At 37.4% G+C, this 16,422-nt stretch overlaps 1 protein-coding gene across 6 annotated transcripts in view; it reads left to right on the top strand.

Moving 5' to 3' along the window:
• The window catches only part of LOC106668280 (iroquois-class homeodomain protein IRX-4), a 94,343-nt gene that overhangs the window by 37,127 nt on the left and 40,794 nt on the right, over positions 1-16,422 (top strand). For 4 of the 6 annotated variants that reach the window (XM_014396885.2, XM_024227291.1, XM_014396883.2 and 1 more), the window contains one exon: positions 4,634-4,918. In XM_014396885.2, the coding sequence (XP_014252371.1) occupies positions 4,634-4,918 (285 nt within the window). The remainder of the gene's footprint in view (positions 1-4,633; positions 4,919-16,422) is intronic. The other 2 variants (XM_024227292.1, XM_014396886.2) reach the window with 1 other exon arrangement.

Genomic DNA, 16,422 nt, shown 5'->3' with positions numbered 1-16,422 from the left:
CACTTTTTGTAATGGTTCTTCTATCACTATACTCACCATTTCTATGACTTCTTCATCATTTCTATGACTGTATACTAATGTCGATGCAAATCCGAAATGAGTCGCAAAAGGAAAAAAAAAACAGTGAGTCAACGTAGACGATAATGATCGGAAACGGCCAAACTAAGTACATAAGAATGTATTAAATTTAGTACTTTTTATATTGCACGCTAAATCCAAACCGCTTGGCCGCTAGAATAGTTTGTTCATATTAACGTTGAAAAATAAACAAAAAATAACATTTTGTCTGGTTGGTGATGAATCTACTGTTTGGTCTCTTTTAATCGTTTTGGCCCGCATGTAGCCAAGATTGAGTAGGTTTTCCAGGCGTTTAGGTTTCTCATCACATCACCCTAAGGATGGGAAGAAGTCTAAAAAATGCTTCAAAAATACCAAAACATTTAAACTATGCAGACCAAAATGATCGGATAGGATAAGAAGAAAAATAGGAATGTACTAATTTTAGTTCATTTCATACGTCAAAATTTCTCACTTACATAATAATTCAATATTTATTTTGTCCCAGAATAAACCTCTAATAAGATCAACATGTGATAAACGTGTAGTTCGGACATTTATGTTCGTTTTGGTCTGCATAATCGCGTTCTGTTGCTTTCTCAGGCGCGTTTTAGCTTTTCGTCATCTTCAGTGTCACACAGACCTAAAATTAAGGATAGTGAGAGTGTTTTGCTGTAAAACAGTAACTGATAGGAAATGATGAAACTATAGTAAATAAGAATGTACTAATTTTAGTTCATTTCGTATTACTAGCTGGAATCAAACTGATAGGTCGGAAAACGATAAGATTGGTAAGACAACCTGTTCATATTAACAGTTAAAAAGTAAACATAAAGTAACAATGTGTCTGCGATGAAGACAGTTGGTCCGTTTCAGCGTGGCTCATGCAATGAACTAAAATTTGTAAAATCATATTTACTATCGTTGGATCGTTTCCGATTATTTTACTCTGCGTATCCTCGTTGTATTTATCTTTCCGATGCAATACGGCTTCTTGCGTTGTTTCGGGTCTGTGTATCACTGAATATGGCGATAAGTCGAAATGCGCCTGAGAAATTAAACCAGGATATACGGGCTGAACTACAGGTTGGTCACCAGACGACATTTAAAAATCTCACGGGTCGGGGTGGTAAATAATCCTTTTTCGGACCCGAAAGAACCAATGTGGAGTTGAAGTTTTAAGTTGAGGGTATTTGGAAGTACACGCTTTAATTTGTACGGAGACCCTTGTACCAAACGCGCCCGAACGCTTGGTAATTTTAGGTAAATTTTGATCGTTAATTACAGTAATGGAAAGTAGTAATCCTATAAAAGGAGACAATCCAGATTTGTTTATTTGTAGGTTATCATGGTTTTAAACTGAAATCGGGTTAAAACATGAAAGTTCAAGGGCAAGAGGTAGATAGTAGGAGTATTCACGATCTTTGTGTTAACCCTTTTAACTCTGTTAGATCGAGAAAAATGATGACGTAGACTTGTAAGAATCGGTTAGTTAACATTTCTCGATCTAACAGGCCAGGGCCAATGTTAGATGTTAGGTCGAAAATGTAGTCACATTGCTATCCGTTAAGGCGTAGGTAACCAACATGGGTAGCTTGTCCAAAGATGTTGGATATGTCCAGTGGTCGTTGTAATGTCGTGTATAAAGTTGAGTTTTGAATTGCTGCCTGGGTGTCGGGGACCAGGATTCAAACCGTTTACAATAATTTTGCATACTATTATCAATTAAAAATACAGAACGGGATTTGAACCGAGAACCGCTAGCGTGGCAAATTTAAGTCGGACGCCCTAACCAGCCGGCCATCGCGGTCCCGTAGTCAGCTGTATATATACAGGATGGGGCCAAGAATGTCCCCCTGAGCCTCTTCTCTATCCACACATCGATTAATTCTCGATCCCAATAAAAACAGAATAACAGGTTAGCTGATTGGCATTTAGCACATTTACCAAAAGTTCTCATATTAGGGGTATTCAAGAACTTTGTGTTAACCATGTTAACTCGATTAGGTCGTGCTAGATCGAGAAAAATGGTGACGTAGACTTGTAAAACTCTGCTATAAAATAAAGTTGTAGGCTGTTAGACGTTAGGATACAAGTTAGGTATGTCGGCAGGAATTGAAGAGTCATTTGTTAGTAATTTTCGAGTTCATAGATAACATTTTGAATGAAAGAATTGATTAATTTTCCTTTTTTTTATTAACTTCTGCCATCTTACAATTGAACACAAAGTAAACCCAAAACAAACGACAAGCCTTCAAGGACTGTTATAGCTTTATTTTTGGTTCTACCAATCGCCACGCGCAGCATTGCGGAAAAATGAACGTTTATCGTGCTAAGAAAAAAAAGGGGGCATTCACGATCTTACTGGACATTTCTCTATTCCAGTTAACACGAGTTAACATCTTACAAACATCGTGAATACTACTCTGATGTAATTACAGCAAATGTGTTAAAAAATACACGTTATTATTTAAATCAAAGTATTATAATAACAGGTTAGCTTTAATACCTATCTCTAGCTGAATTTGTTACACAAAACTGTTTCGAATGTTGAACACTAAGAGAAAATAATTTTGATATTTTCCTCTTTTTTTGGGCGAGGCAGATATTTTCCGTCGAACAAGCGGAAGCTCTTGTTTCAGAGTGTCGTAAGGGTGTACAAATCTGGTGGAGGGTCTGCGTTTCTCTGGTCCATTCAATTTGGCGGCTTATAAATCAATTACGTACCGCTATAAAGCGGGGAGCCTCTTCACGGTTTGGAAAGCTTCGTCTAATATTTATCGGGGTTCGTGTAGCTGGTCTTGTCCCGGCTAAAAGGTTGTCACCGTCCTCCCCTTACAAGGCCTCCCTCCGGCGACTCATATACAAGCCGATCTGCTCCCCGGCCACGTACTCCATTGTTCTCCTTTTGAATCTGTCCTCTCCTTTTTTAATTCGCTACGAGGTTAACATGTAATTTACAGTTGGACGGATCGTGTTTAAATACAACGGAATCGGATGCTGGCGCCCCTCCAAATCCAACCAACGCCGCATAAATATGCGTGCAGTTGTCATTTCTGACTCACGACCCGGGTGGGGGTGATGCCTTTTGAAATAATCTCCCATACTGGTTTTACGGCCTGTTGAAGTTTCCAGAGCGCTTAACGGTCGTAACTCTTTCTCATTTGCCTTCTTTATGCACCATTTCTTATATCTTTAAGCCGAAGGTACTAGGTAGTTACATAAGTTCTTGTCCCTGCAGCCGACCTCCATTTTAAAATCACTTCATAAATTCTGTTACAATATTTATTGTTAAAGTCTTCGCCATCCAATCTACAAATTGATAAAATTATTAATATAGATTTTCGCGGTTACCGACGATTTGAGAATGAATTAGATGTATTCTGTATTCATAAAATTTATATTTGACATATTTCCTCATTTTTGCTTGTCATATTTTATATACAGTTACAAATAAATGAAGAAAGCAAATTAGTATGATCGTTTTTGATCAATTTTTCTGTTGGCCGTAGTCTTTTAGTCTATCCGCCTTGTTTCTTTATCTTGTCATCTTCAGTGACACATAGATCCTATACCAAGGTCGGCGAAAAGCTGAAATGCAACGCAAAGACCAAAACAGTGAGACTATATAGTGACCGTTAATCGATAGTTATTCAGAAATCGTGAGATGCGGTCTGGTGTGATGTAGCTTTCAGAAAAACATTTTCTTTATCGTGCCAACGTTTCGATCTTTATTGAGATCATCTTCAGCGCCTGGGATTTATAAGCACTGTTTAAATTTAACAAATACATGTTGGATGAGGAAAAAAGTGAATTTATACAATGCAAAAAAATAATTCAATATTAAAATAGATTTAACAATTGAAATACAGACCGAACAATAAATATATCGAGAAGCAGAAATGCATCGTACTGCAGGTCGGCCGCGCAAACCAAATGATAGGAAACGATGAAACTATATTACGTAAGAATATACTAAAATTAGTTCATTTCATATTAAACCAGAAAACTGAACCGATTGGTAGGAAAATGATAAGGTTTGATGCTAAAAGATTCATGTGAACAGTTAAAAACTAAACATAAAAGATGGCGTCGGGGTGAAAAAACTGTAGCTCGATCGTTTCGGCTCACATATCTTGTTTTGACCTGTCAGACTTGTTTCGGCTTCTCGCCATCTTCAGTGACATAGAGACAGATCAATGAAGATAACAAGAAAGAGAAATGCCCGGCAAGGTTAGACGCTAGCCGCAGTTATGGGCTACGTAAACCAAAATCAGAGGAAACGATCCAACTAGTAAACAAGAATGTACTAATTTTAGTTCATTTCATATTACACGTTAAAACTAAACCGATTGGTGGGAAAATGAGAAATTTGTGGTTCACCAGTTCAGGAGGCCATGTCATAATCAGTACTTTACAGGGCCATAAAGATTACATTACATATTAAAAGATCTTGATGGAGCAAATTAATTCTTTGTAAATAAAAAATTATGAATGCTATATACTGTATATATTATTATATTACCGGTGAGTTTTTAATATTAGGTACCTAAAGATGTGTGTTTTATTCTGTCAGGGTAGCCCAGGACGGGAAAGCGGTTCGCCTAGATCTCCAGGGCCTCCAGCGGCTGCACCGCCAGGAAGGTGCTGCGAAACGGGCCGGCCTATATTTACGGACCCGATAACCGGCCATTCTGTCTGTTCGTGCCAGTACGATATGTTGGCGTATCAAAGACTGCCGCCCCTCGGCGTCTACCCATCGCCTTACCCGCCGGAGGCAGTGGCAGCTTACTTCCCGGCCGCTGCTGCTGCGGCCGCCGCCTCCCTCAACCCGCCAGATCAACCGCCTTTCTACCCCGCCGTAAGTATTGATATTCATCTAAAATATTCGGTAGATTAGAGAATTTTTGTGATGATAAAACAACAACTTATACGAAAAAATAAAGGTCAGGTCTGAGACATGATCACTTCAATATTGTCAGCAGATTTCAACGAATAACTGTGAACTTCAAAAATTCCTTGATAATAATTATAATGAAATGGAACAGAGTAATACATTGGATATCGTTTACAACGGTTATGAAGGGACGACAGGTTTTTGTACGTTGTAACCAATGTCCGCTGTATCCAATACATCGATTACAACGTAAATGTATGCTATATACAATATGTGTAGCAATACGGGTGGATGTGTTGTAAAACAGAATGAATGTATTGAATGAAATTAAAAAAATCTCCTTTAATGCATACAAAATTCCTTCTACAATATATTGACATTCTTTCACTTAATTAGGGTATATTATCATAATTGTTTACAAACTAGGGTTATTCACGATCATTGTGTTAACCCTGTTGACTCCATTGGGTGGTGTTAGATCAAGAAAAATGATGACGTAGATAAAGGAATGCTTCCAAACTATAGGGCAATTAAAATGTTAATTTGTTTTCAAAACTAGGAAAAATAGTTTAATTATGGTGGGCGGTATGTTTGCACCAAAGGTTTTATTATTTGAACGATGTTTTTTAGTTTGTCTTTTCTTCGCTTTCCGCAGGCTGGAATATTGTCCAATTTCTTATTTGCAAAACTTATATATGTCGATTTAACCATGTTGTAACAGATTCTCATTTTTTCGGTAAATTTTGTTCAGTTGCAAGTATTTTGATAGATTATGGAATAATAGCTGCTTGGTCCTGTACATATTATCGCTGTGTCGCAAACTTTGCTATTTTACGCTTCTCATTTTCCGGAACCCAATGTTACAGAAAATAAAGAATTGGACCTAGATTCTCCTTTGAGGGAATGTCTACATGTTTGTCTGTTAAGAAGGATGTGATAATACGGGTATTCACGATCTTTGTGTTAACTCTGTTAGGTCGTGTTAGAACGACGGAAATGATTACGTAGACTTGTAAGAATCGGCTAGTAACATTGCTCGATTTAACAGGTTCGAAGTAGAAAATGTAGTCAAATTGCTAGCCGTTAAGGCGTAGGTAACCAATATGGCAGCCATGAATTTAACAGCTGTTTTTTGTTTATACGTATTCTTATTCTTAAATGCGAATTAATTAAATCAGACCAATACATTTCTTTTATTAATTTCTGACCTGTCCTTAAACTGTCAATCATAGTGCATACATCCTTCTATTGTATAAAGTTGTAGGCTGTTTGACGTTAGGATACAAGTTAGATATGTCGGCACGAATTGAAGCGTGTCATTTGTTAGTACTTTTCGAGTGCATAAATAGCATTTTGAATGAAAAAGTTGATTAATTTTCCATTTTTGTTAACTTCTGGCACCTTCAATTTCACGCAAAAGAAAACCAAAACAAACAACAAGCCTTCAAGAACTGTTATAGCTTTATTTTTGGTTCTACCAATCGCCACGCGCAGCATTGCGAAAGAATTAACCATAGGTTCACGTATTAGGGCCATTCACGATCTTTGCGTTAACCATGTTAACTCTGTTAGGGCCTGTTAGATTGAGAAAAATGATGGCTGATTGTAAGAATCGGCTAGTTAAGATTGTTAACATTATTAACGATCTGACAGGCCTAGGCCAATGTAAATTATTAGGTCGAAAATGTAGTCACATTGCTGTACGTTAGGGCGTAGGTAACCAACATGGCAGTCATGAATTTAACAGCAGATTTTTGTTTACACTTATTTTTATTTGTGTGGTGATTAGTGACCGTTAAGCGATAATCATTCAGAAATCGTGAGATGCGGTCTGGTGTGATGTAGGTTTCAGAAAAACATTTTCTTTATCGTGCCAACGTTTCGATCTTTATTGAGATCTTCAGGGCTCAAAGTGTTTGTCTTCTGTGTAATTGTGCCATTCTTGCGTGTCGTGTTGAGAGTGCCAATGAGATTTTTTTTAATGTGTGGTGATTCGTGACCGTTAATCAATATTTATTTACAAATCGTGAGATGCGGTCTGGTGTGATGTAGGTTTCAGAAAAACATTTTCTTTATCGTGCCAACGTTTCGATCTTTATTGAGATCATCTTCAGGGCTCAAAGTGTTTGTCTTCTGTGTAATTGTGCCATTCTTGCGTGTCGTGTTGAGAGTATTTTTATTCTCAATAAGCATTAATAAATCAGACCAATACATTTCTTTTGGTAATTTCTGACCTGCCCTTATACTCTCATTCATAGAGATACAGCCCCTATCCTATAAAGTTGTAGGCTGTTAGACGTTAGGATACAAGTTAGGTATTTCGGCACGAATTGAAGCGTGCCATTTCTTAGTACTTTTCGAGTGCATAGATAGCATTTTGAATGAAAGATTTGATTAATTTTCCTTTTTTTATTAATTTCTGGCATCTTACAATTTAACACAAAATAAAGCCATAACGAACGACAAGAAGCCTTCAAGGACTGTTATAGCTTTATTTTTGGTTCTACCAATCGCCACGCACAGCATTGCGGAAAAATGAAAGTTTAACGTGCTAAGAAAAGAAGGGGGTTCACGATCTTACTGGACATTTCTCTATTCGAGTTAACACGAGTTAACATCTTACAAACATCGTGAATTCTTTCTAATTTGTGAAGACATCAGTGATTTTCTCCTGAGAATTATTTTTACATTTTGTAAAAGTCCTCGATTGTTCACGACACGATCAAAAACGTTTCTTTAACGGCCTAAGAGATCACGTTGGTGTGTATGTATGCCCTGAGTATGAAGCACTTCAGCAGTCGATGGAATTTTGCCGAAATCGCCCTCTTCTCTTCTGTTTCTGGTATGGATTCTGTGGGTTGCTGTTCGACGACCTGGGTGTTCTGGATTATAGCTTCGACAGACAACTCCTCTCATGTCACGATATCCATGTCCGCCTCAAGGAACTCGTCCATGGAGTAATTAGCACTGATAGCAGGGATTGTTTCAGCTCCGAGTATATACAGTCAATCTCCGAATAAAACGTCTGATCAGTGGAAGTAAACAGGCCAGAAGCAGTTGACTAGTCTTTTTCCCAACTCAATCCCAAGCCTTCAACAGCAGGATTGCTTCTAGAATAGTGATTTTGGAGTCATCTTTATTTTCAACTGATGTTGTATTGGATCTTCTTGAGGTCATTGCAATGATTGTAATGACCTCAAGACAAATGTAATGGCCTCAAGAAGATCCAATACAACATCCGTTTAAACTACGTAGGTCGATCAACGTCAACTAGCATCTTTATTTTCATTTTTCTGTATCAGTTTGTACGCCAATTCTCTCCGGAAAATACCCTCAAGGTTTTGGATTCCTCCTTGGTTCATTGGTTGGGCAACTGTAGTGGTATTGTGTGGTAAGAAAATCAACCCGGGACCCAGAAAAGTATACGCTCTAAACGGTGTGTACGATGAAAACGGTGTTAATGTAATTTTTCCTATAACATTTCCCGATTCCGGAGATTGTATGCTTTAACCGGTTGTAAGTTCTATCCGATGTCGTTGTAAACGATATCCACCGTAGTTGAAAGAAGTTATTGAAAGTTAGTTCAACAATGAAAGTTATTAAAACAACAGCCCAACATCAGTACGTCGACAAAATCTATTTACTAGTTTTTTGATTTCTTTACAACACTATGCTGGATATAATCAGGACTTTTTTACGTTAAAGACCGGGTTATAAATTTGTATGCGCCTTTTAACAACTCGAACGTTCCGAGTGGAAAAAGGCTTCAATAAAATTCAGGCTAATTTCTGCTATGTCATCTCATGATATATGTACGTTGTCGTCGTAGGCACTTAACACTATGTTATTGGCTTAGCTCCTGTGCCGCTTTATAAATCATGTTCCTAAATACCGTGGGATTAACTCCCGCCGACTTGAACAATGCCCAGCCTTAGCCTCTTAGCGCTGGAAGGACATTTCGTTCTTGAACAAAGGGCTGGAAACAATTTTTTTTATAAACAGTTTACCTGGCTGTTTTATGTTGTTTAGCTACCTTTTGGGTACAGTGTAAACCTACATTGCTAGATCCATAACAATATAGTGAACTATAGACAGTTGTCTATAACTTTACTGTGAAAGTTATTCAGATATCGTGAGATGCGGTCGGGTGTGATGTAGGTTTCAGAAAAACATTTTCTGTATCGTGCCAGCGTTTCGATCTTTATTGAGATCATCCTCAGGGCCTGGGATTTACAAACAATGTTTACATTGTGCCATCCTTGCGTGTCGTGTTGAGAGTGCCAGTGAGATTTTGCTGTTTTAATACTTTATAAATACTTTGTCTGAATATAAAATATATTTTGCATTGTATAAATTCACTTTTCCACATCCTAAATGTATTTGTTAAATGTAAACAATGTTTGTAAATCCCAGGCCCTGAAGATGATCTCAATAAAAGATCGAAACGTTGGCACGATAAAGAAAATGTTTTTCTGAAACCTACATCACACCAGACCGCATCTCACGATATCTGAATAACTATCGATTAACGGTTACTAATCTCTACACATTTACTGTGAAAGTTTCTGTCTATACTACAATCATTCCTTTATTAAAATTCATGTAAGAAAGGAAAAATATATGGTTGGAGCTTTTTTCCGATTTTTTCGTTCAAAAAAGAACGAAACCAGTTGGCGTTGGTCAAAGCCGTGCTTAAGAAAGAATAACAACGAGAAGCAATTGGCCTGCTGAAAATGGATTTTTCTTCCAACCCCGAGTACTTGCTCAACTCAACATTCTTCACGAAGCCGGTGCGTCACGATTTCGATATTATTCTCAATACTAAATTTAAATATTGAAGAGGTTGTCGAAGTGAAAAAACCCTGAAAATATCTCTGCCTACAAAGCAAATCATATTTCATTATAATCTGTCTCTTAAAACTTAGACTTCACGGGTTTTCGACAAGTTAAGTCCTATAAACCTGGAAAAAAATCTTCACTCATTCGCCTTGTGCTCGACGATTAATCGATGATGAATCGCATGCAACAGGTCTCGTGGTGCACACTCGGCTTCTAACAACTTCTTCCCATCTGATAATGATTCGAAACGTAGCGAGACGAAGCGTAACCTTCTCTTTCCATTTCTAATTTGTATTCAGAAGAGAGATAAGGCTGAACAAGTTGCGAAATAGTGTATGAATTAGGAGGGGGAAGCGATTTGCAATTTAAAACAATAAAACCTGAAAGGGAAATAACTCCCCTGATCGAAGAATGTAACCGATTATTGTTTCTTTATAAGCCTACAGGCCTTCAACTTGTAAAATTCGACGAATGAGATCCATTGTGTTAAATAAATTAAAATTTTGCAGCCGGTATGAGTTGGTAAGGTACCAGATCCGGTTCCCACTCGAGGTATTTTTAGCCGATCTTTATAGCGTCCTAAAGTCCTAATAAAAAGTTGGCCCCATCTTTCAGGACGCGGGTGGACGAGATGGTCATAAACTACATGCATCGTCGCATAATTTTACAACCGTTGGCCCATGACAAATTTCGGCCAATGAGTCGTTACATCATCTTAAAGCTAGATTTTATACTTTCTTATGAACTTGTCTAGACTTGGCCGTTTCGGTCTTTTGTACCAGGACCGTATAGCCATGCCATTACTTTCTCAAAACACTAATAAACGAGACGAACAGTGTTTCTTAGAAGTAAATTTTCCCTCAAACAAACCGTGTCGGTGTTAAAAAAATATTTTACGGGCGTTTCATAGCCTACTGGTCATTGCCATGACACTACGGATGTGGAAAATATATCGGTACTTCGCTGTTACAAAAATTTCCCAATGCGATAATAGTTTTCCCCCCTAATTTGGTCTTAACCGATCAATCGGGTACCTGTTTCTGTTCTTCCTCAGTGAGTGGGTCTGTGTTTTATTTTTATCCTTTTCAGGCACCGGTGATAAGAAGATAAAAAATCATCGGTAAGCAAAAATTTCTCACAATTTAGTAGTTTTTTTACTCGATGCTTTTATTTCGATACATTTTCTCATTCATAATGACAATGAATTATTTGTCAACGAACTGATCTAATTTCGCTTTCAGAAGTTTTGAGAAATGTTGATATTTAATCCCTGAGCTGTGAAAATCATCTAGTTTTTCAGGACACGTTTCCTCCTGAAGCAGTAACCGTAGTGTCAGTGCTTTGACGAGGAGAAAATCTCAAGCAAAAATTTGTAACATTTTTAAGTGCTGGTTTGCCGAAAAAAAATCTTATTTGAGATGAATACACTAAAATTCAGGCTTACACATTTTAGACCGTTTGTTTGTCGGGTGATCATGTTATATTTGGTCAAAATCATCTTCTTGGCAGATTAATGTTCTGTGCCTTGTATTCCTTTCATTACAACCCAGCTAGCCGTTTGACCACTTTATATTAATCAGATCACCAGTTTTGAATCTGAAAACATGTTTATGACGAATAAAAATCTAATTAATTTTACGATCCCGAAGCACTTATGGACGTATAAATGATCCGTGGACAATTTATGCACGGCCAACTGACAAAATATTGAAACCTTGAGAGAAATTCAACGTTTATAATGCAAATTGGAAAACCGGAAATTCAGCCTGAAGAGTTTAAAATCTTTTTTCGAATCAGAAAAAAAAAAAAAACGGGCTCAATACGCTGGTTTCTGCAAGTCATTGCAGACGATTCTTTAATTTTTTTGAAGACATCTAGATGTATACAATGATGTTGATGAAGAAGGAATCGACCACGACGATTAATATGTTTGGGATCTGGTTTCCGGTCAGGTAGAGAAAGAAATAGACTGTGATCACTTCCAAGTTTTCGGCCTTTATAAGACCATCATCAGGGCTGCATCCTATTTCTCATATTAATAAATTTGATTACAAAAATCAAACATTAAATACATTATTATACACCATATTAACATTACAGAATGACGAAAAAACCCCGACGGCATCGACTGCGAGGTCTCGAAGTACATGAGGTTGGTTAAGTTGAAATTAAGACAAGGTTTTTCAGTTTTTTCAAGGATAGTGGTCTCCCCAAAATGCAGGTCCAGTCGATAAAAAAAGAAAGTTTTCTTCGTATCCTTGAAAAAAAAACTGAAAAAAAACTTGTCTTAATTTCAAGTTAACCAACGTCATGTACTTCGAGACCTCGTAGTCGATGTCGTCGGGGTTTTTTCTTCATTCTGTAATGTTAATATGGTATATAATAATGTATTTAATGTTGGATTTTTATTAATCAAATTTATTTCCTATAAATTATTGAAAAATATAAACGCGTTCGGAAATTTATCTTGTTCTCTATGCATTATCAAAAAAAGGGCTTTTTCAATTTAAGAAAGGGTCTTTTCTGTCGTAAAACCGTTTGGTCCCCTTTTACTTTGGGATCGGGACTAAGGATAAATATGGGCAGTTTCGAGTTGTGCTTGAGTCGTTTGTGTATGCCGTTTGCCAGGCCGGGTGGGGGCCAGGATTCAAATCGTGACCAGAAAGACTTTCAGCAATCAAACAAGTCCCGTGACACGTCTAACCGACTGCCAATAAAACGTCGACACGTCCGCCTTTTTTAAATTTTCCTTTAAAACTCTTCGTAAAACGAGAACAATAAGAGATGTGCATTCGCTTGTGACGGCAGTTATAAAAATGCATCAAAGGAGGTGCTAATTGCGGACGGACAAGGGTCTGTGTCATCCGGGCAATATGATCCTTACCTCTGAATCATTGCTTCCTCCGGCCGGCTGTCAAGGAACAAAGAGCTAATTAAAATATGAATTACAGATAGAGACGGGCCAGTAAGTAAATATTCCATGACTTGGGAATCCTCTGATTTAATTACCCGCTAACGGGCCTTTTTGTACCGTTGATGATTTCTCTGAATATGAAAACAAAGAACGGACTGTGTTTCATTTTTTTCTTACTAATTTTTTTCTACTTGACATTCACATCCGTGGTTGCTGTTATAAAACCATGCTTATTTTTTAATTTTTTATATATGTGTATAATTTAATTATCACAGCTATCGGTTGATAATGTTAAATGAGACCAGATTGGACACCCTCTCTTTTATACGTCCGGCATATCTATTCAAGATCAAATTATTAGCATTTTCAACGAAATTAGGCAATGAACCTGCAGTTTGGTCGTTACAGATCATTTTGGTCTGGCCTATCTGGATGATAGACGAATTGACCATCTTTTCTCTCACAACAATGGATCAAGGTACGGTCTTGACATCATCAGGGAAAAATAATCTTAAATATGTCTATAGTTAGAAATACTTGTCTTTTACAGGCGATCTCAAATTTCCTTCAAGACCGACTCAGACCTAACATCCTAAGGACTGTAACAGCCTCGGTGCCTAGAATAAGATTGATTTGCCCTGATGATGACCTTAAAGTAGGTCGAAATATTGGTAGTAACAACTGAATTTGCTCTTTTCTTCAAGAGCCTACCTTCAATCACAGTGTTCGTGGCTCTCTGTATCAGCCTGCATTCGCCATCTTCAGTGCCGATGATCATTTCCATTTCTCAACCATGGGTTAAAGTCTTATGGTTTTCCTGTAAAAATACTGAAGATGGAGAAATAGAACACAGCGAAGACAGGAAGAACAGGATGACCATGATATGCATACTATTTTCTCATAGTTTGGCCATTTTTTAATTAACATAGTTTGTCCTTCTACTTGTTTTGGCCCATCGGACGAATTTAATCATCATCAGATCGCTTTAGCCGAGTGGTTAAGGCTTGTATCTTCAGTGTTCGGTCTGTGTGATTTTTGCGAATTCAAGTCTCTTTTATGACAGAAAAACTCCGACAGGCGTACACCATCAGGATCTTATAAAAAAGACTTGACTTTAAAGAAATCGCCCAGATACTCTGAAGATGGCGAAATGCCGATTTGCATCTGACAGACCAAAATAGTAAAAATAGAAAAACTTGGATGATCGGTGATTGAAGGCTGCTTTTCATTTCTCTCGTTGTTTGGCCATTTTAGATCAAGATATACCCATCGGACACTTTTAAGCATCTTCAGGGGACCGCAGTAGCCGAGTGGTTAGAGCGTCTGTCTGTTGGGTCGAATCTTCAGTGTTGGGTCTGTGTGATTTGTGCGGAAGTCAAGTCCCTTTTTTGACAAATAATAATGTACCAGAAAAATGTTACTATTCAAATTACTTTTGCTCTAGAATAGCAGGCACGTTTATGCTTTATGTCTCTGTTTTTTAAATACTTTTGACGCGTCTTCCACCTTTTTTTATTGTATAACTGACATAATACTTCTTTATTGTTAATTCTCTTTCGTGTTGAATCTTCCATGTCTGAGCGGATTAACTTGCTTGGCGAGCAGGAGAAAAGCTTGCGAAAGTTGTAGGAAGCTCCTATCCAATGTAACGGGCGTGTGCTTGATCCGTTCGTCGTTTGCAAGCGGGAATTTCTTCTTTTCTACTTCGGATCAAAAGGCTCGGGCCCAAAAAGGTGTTCGCCATCGGAATGCAATCCTCGCCGCCATTCAAACCGGATACGGGCATAAAACAGTCGCCTAAGTCGACGGCTATTATAAAAGGAAGGAGATATACCGGGAGTGAAGCCAGTTATTCCATTACAAGGGACTTGCGAGCTTCTGGAATTCACCTGGACAAAGAGGTCGGGGACCATTAAAATCTGACATAAATAAGACGTGTTATAAGAGCTTAATAGGGAGTGGAGATTAAAGCCGAGGAGGATCGTATTGTGCTCAAGAATGATAAATCTGAACGTTTCCACTGGGCTAAGCTGGCTACCGTTTTCCCCCCCGACTCTTCTATATTCCATTTCTAAAAATCACATTTTAATTTTAAATTTCTGACGTGTCCTGACCTAATAACGCCCCCTATAGTTAATTAAATAAACAACATGTATATTATATGCAACCTTAAATGCAATGTGCATTCAACATTCACCTCTTCGTGATACTTTGTTAATGTTTTCTTTTGACATACTTATGATAATATGAATTATCGGTAGTTATTAAAGTTTGCATTGACAAAATCATCGCCATTTCCATCCTGTTGCAAGTTTCCTGTTTCCGTTCTATTGTGTTAATTGCGACCACGTTCTTTCCCTGTATTTCGAACTTTTCAGCCAAATAACTAGCGCCGAACTCTCCTGTGAAATATGCAAAAATTACAATTTAACACATAAAAGGATTGTTTTTGGATATAAATGTACTCGGTGTTGTTTATTGTTCTAAATAAGTTTTTGCTGAAAAAAACGAAAAATCTCTTAATGGATTAAAACTTAAACAGAAGGATAAGACAAAAAGAGTATTAACGTTCTTTGTGTTAACCCTGCTAACTCTGTTAGGTTAGATCGAGAAAAATGATGACGTAGACTTGTCGATCTAACAGGCCAGGGCAATGTTAGATGTTAAGAGAAAAATGTAGTCACATTTCTAGCCGTTAGAGCGTAGGTAACCAACATGGCAGCGACGAATTTAACAGCTGTTTTTTGTTTATACGAATTTTTATTCTTAAATACGCATTAATAAAATCAGACCAATTCATTTCTTTTGTTGCTTATGAAAGAAGATATGAGGAGCATCGACAACATTAGGGGTATTCACAATAATAACTGTAATAACCCTGTTAACTCTGTTAGGTCGTGTTAGATCGAGAAAAATGATGACGTATATTTAGGAATGCTTCCAAGCTATAGGGTAGTTAAATTGTTAACTTGGTTTCAAAACTAGGAAAAATAGTTTAATTTTGGTGGACGGTATGTTTGGACCAAATGTGTTCTTTTTTGAACGATGCCTCACTTTTCTAGGAGTCTTTTCTGCAGACTGGAATATGGTTTAATTTCTTATTTGTGGAACTTATATGTATCGATTTAAGCATGAGGTATCAGATTCTCATTTTTTTAGTCAATTTTGTTCATTTGCAAGTATTTTGACAGATTATGGAATAATGGCTGCTTGGTCCTTACTCCACTCATTTTCTGAAACACAATGTTTCAACAGGTAAAGAATTGGACCTAGATACTCCCTTGAGGCAATGTTTACATGTTTGTCGATTAAGAAGGATGTGATAATAGGGATATTCACGATCTTTGTGTTAACTCTGTTAAATCGTGTTAGATCGAGAAATATGATGACTTAGACTTGTAAGAATCGGCTAGTTAACATTGCTCGATCTAATATGGTAGGACCAATGTTATATGTTAAGTCGAAGGTGTAGTCACATTGCTAGCCGTTAGGGCGTAGGTAACCAACATGGCGGCCATGAATTTAACAGCTGTTTTTTTGTTTACAAGTATTTTTAATCTTCAATACGCAGTAATTAAATCAAACGAATACATTTCTTTTGTTAATTTCTGACCTGTCCTTACAGTCTCATTCATAGTAGTTACATCCCATTTCCTAAAGTTGTAGGCAGTTTGACGTTAGGATACATGTTAGATATGTCGGCATGAAACGTGTC

The sequence above is a fragment of the Cimex lectularius genome, unplaced genomic scaffold (genome assembly GCF_000648675.2).
Source record: "Cimex lectularius strain Harlan isolate CLEC.00 unplaced genomic scaffold, Clec_2.1 scaffold42, whole genome shotgun sequence".
Lineage (NCBI taxonomy): Eukaryota > Metazoa > Arthropoda > Insecta > Hemiptera > Cimicidae > Cimex > Cimex lectularius.
This window is presented reverse-complemented; position numbering and strand designations above follow the sequence as displayed.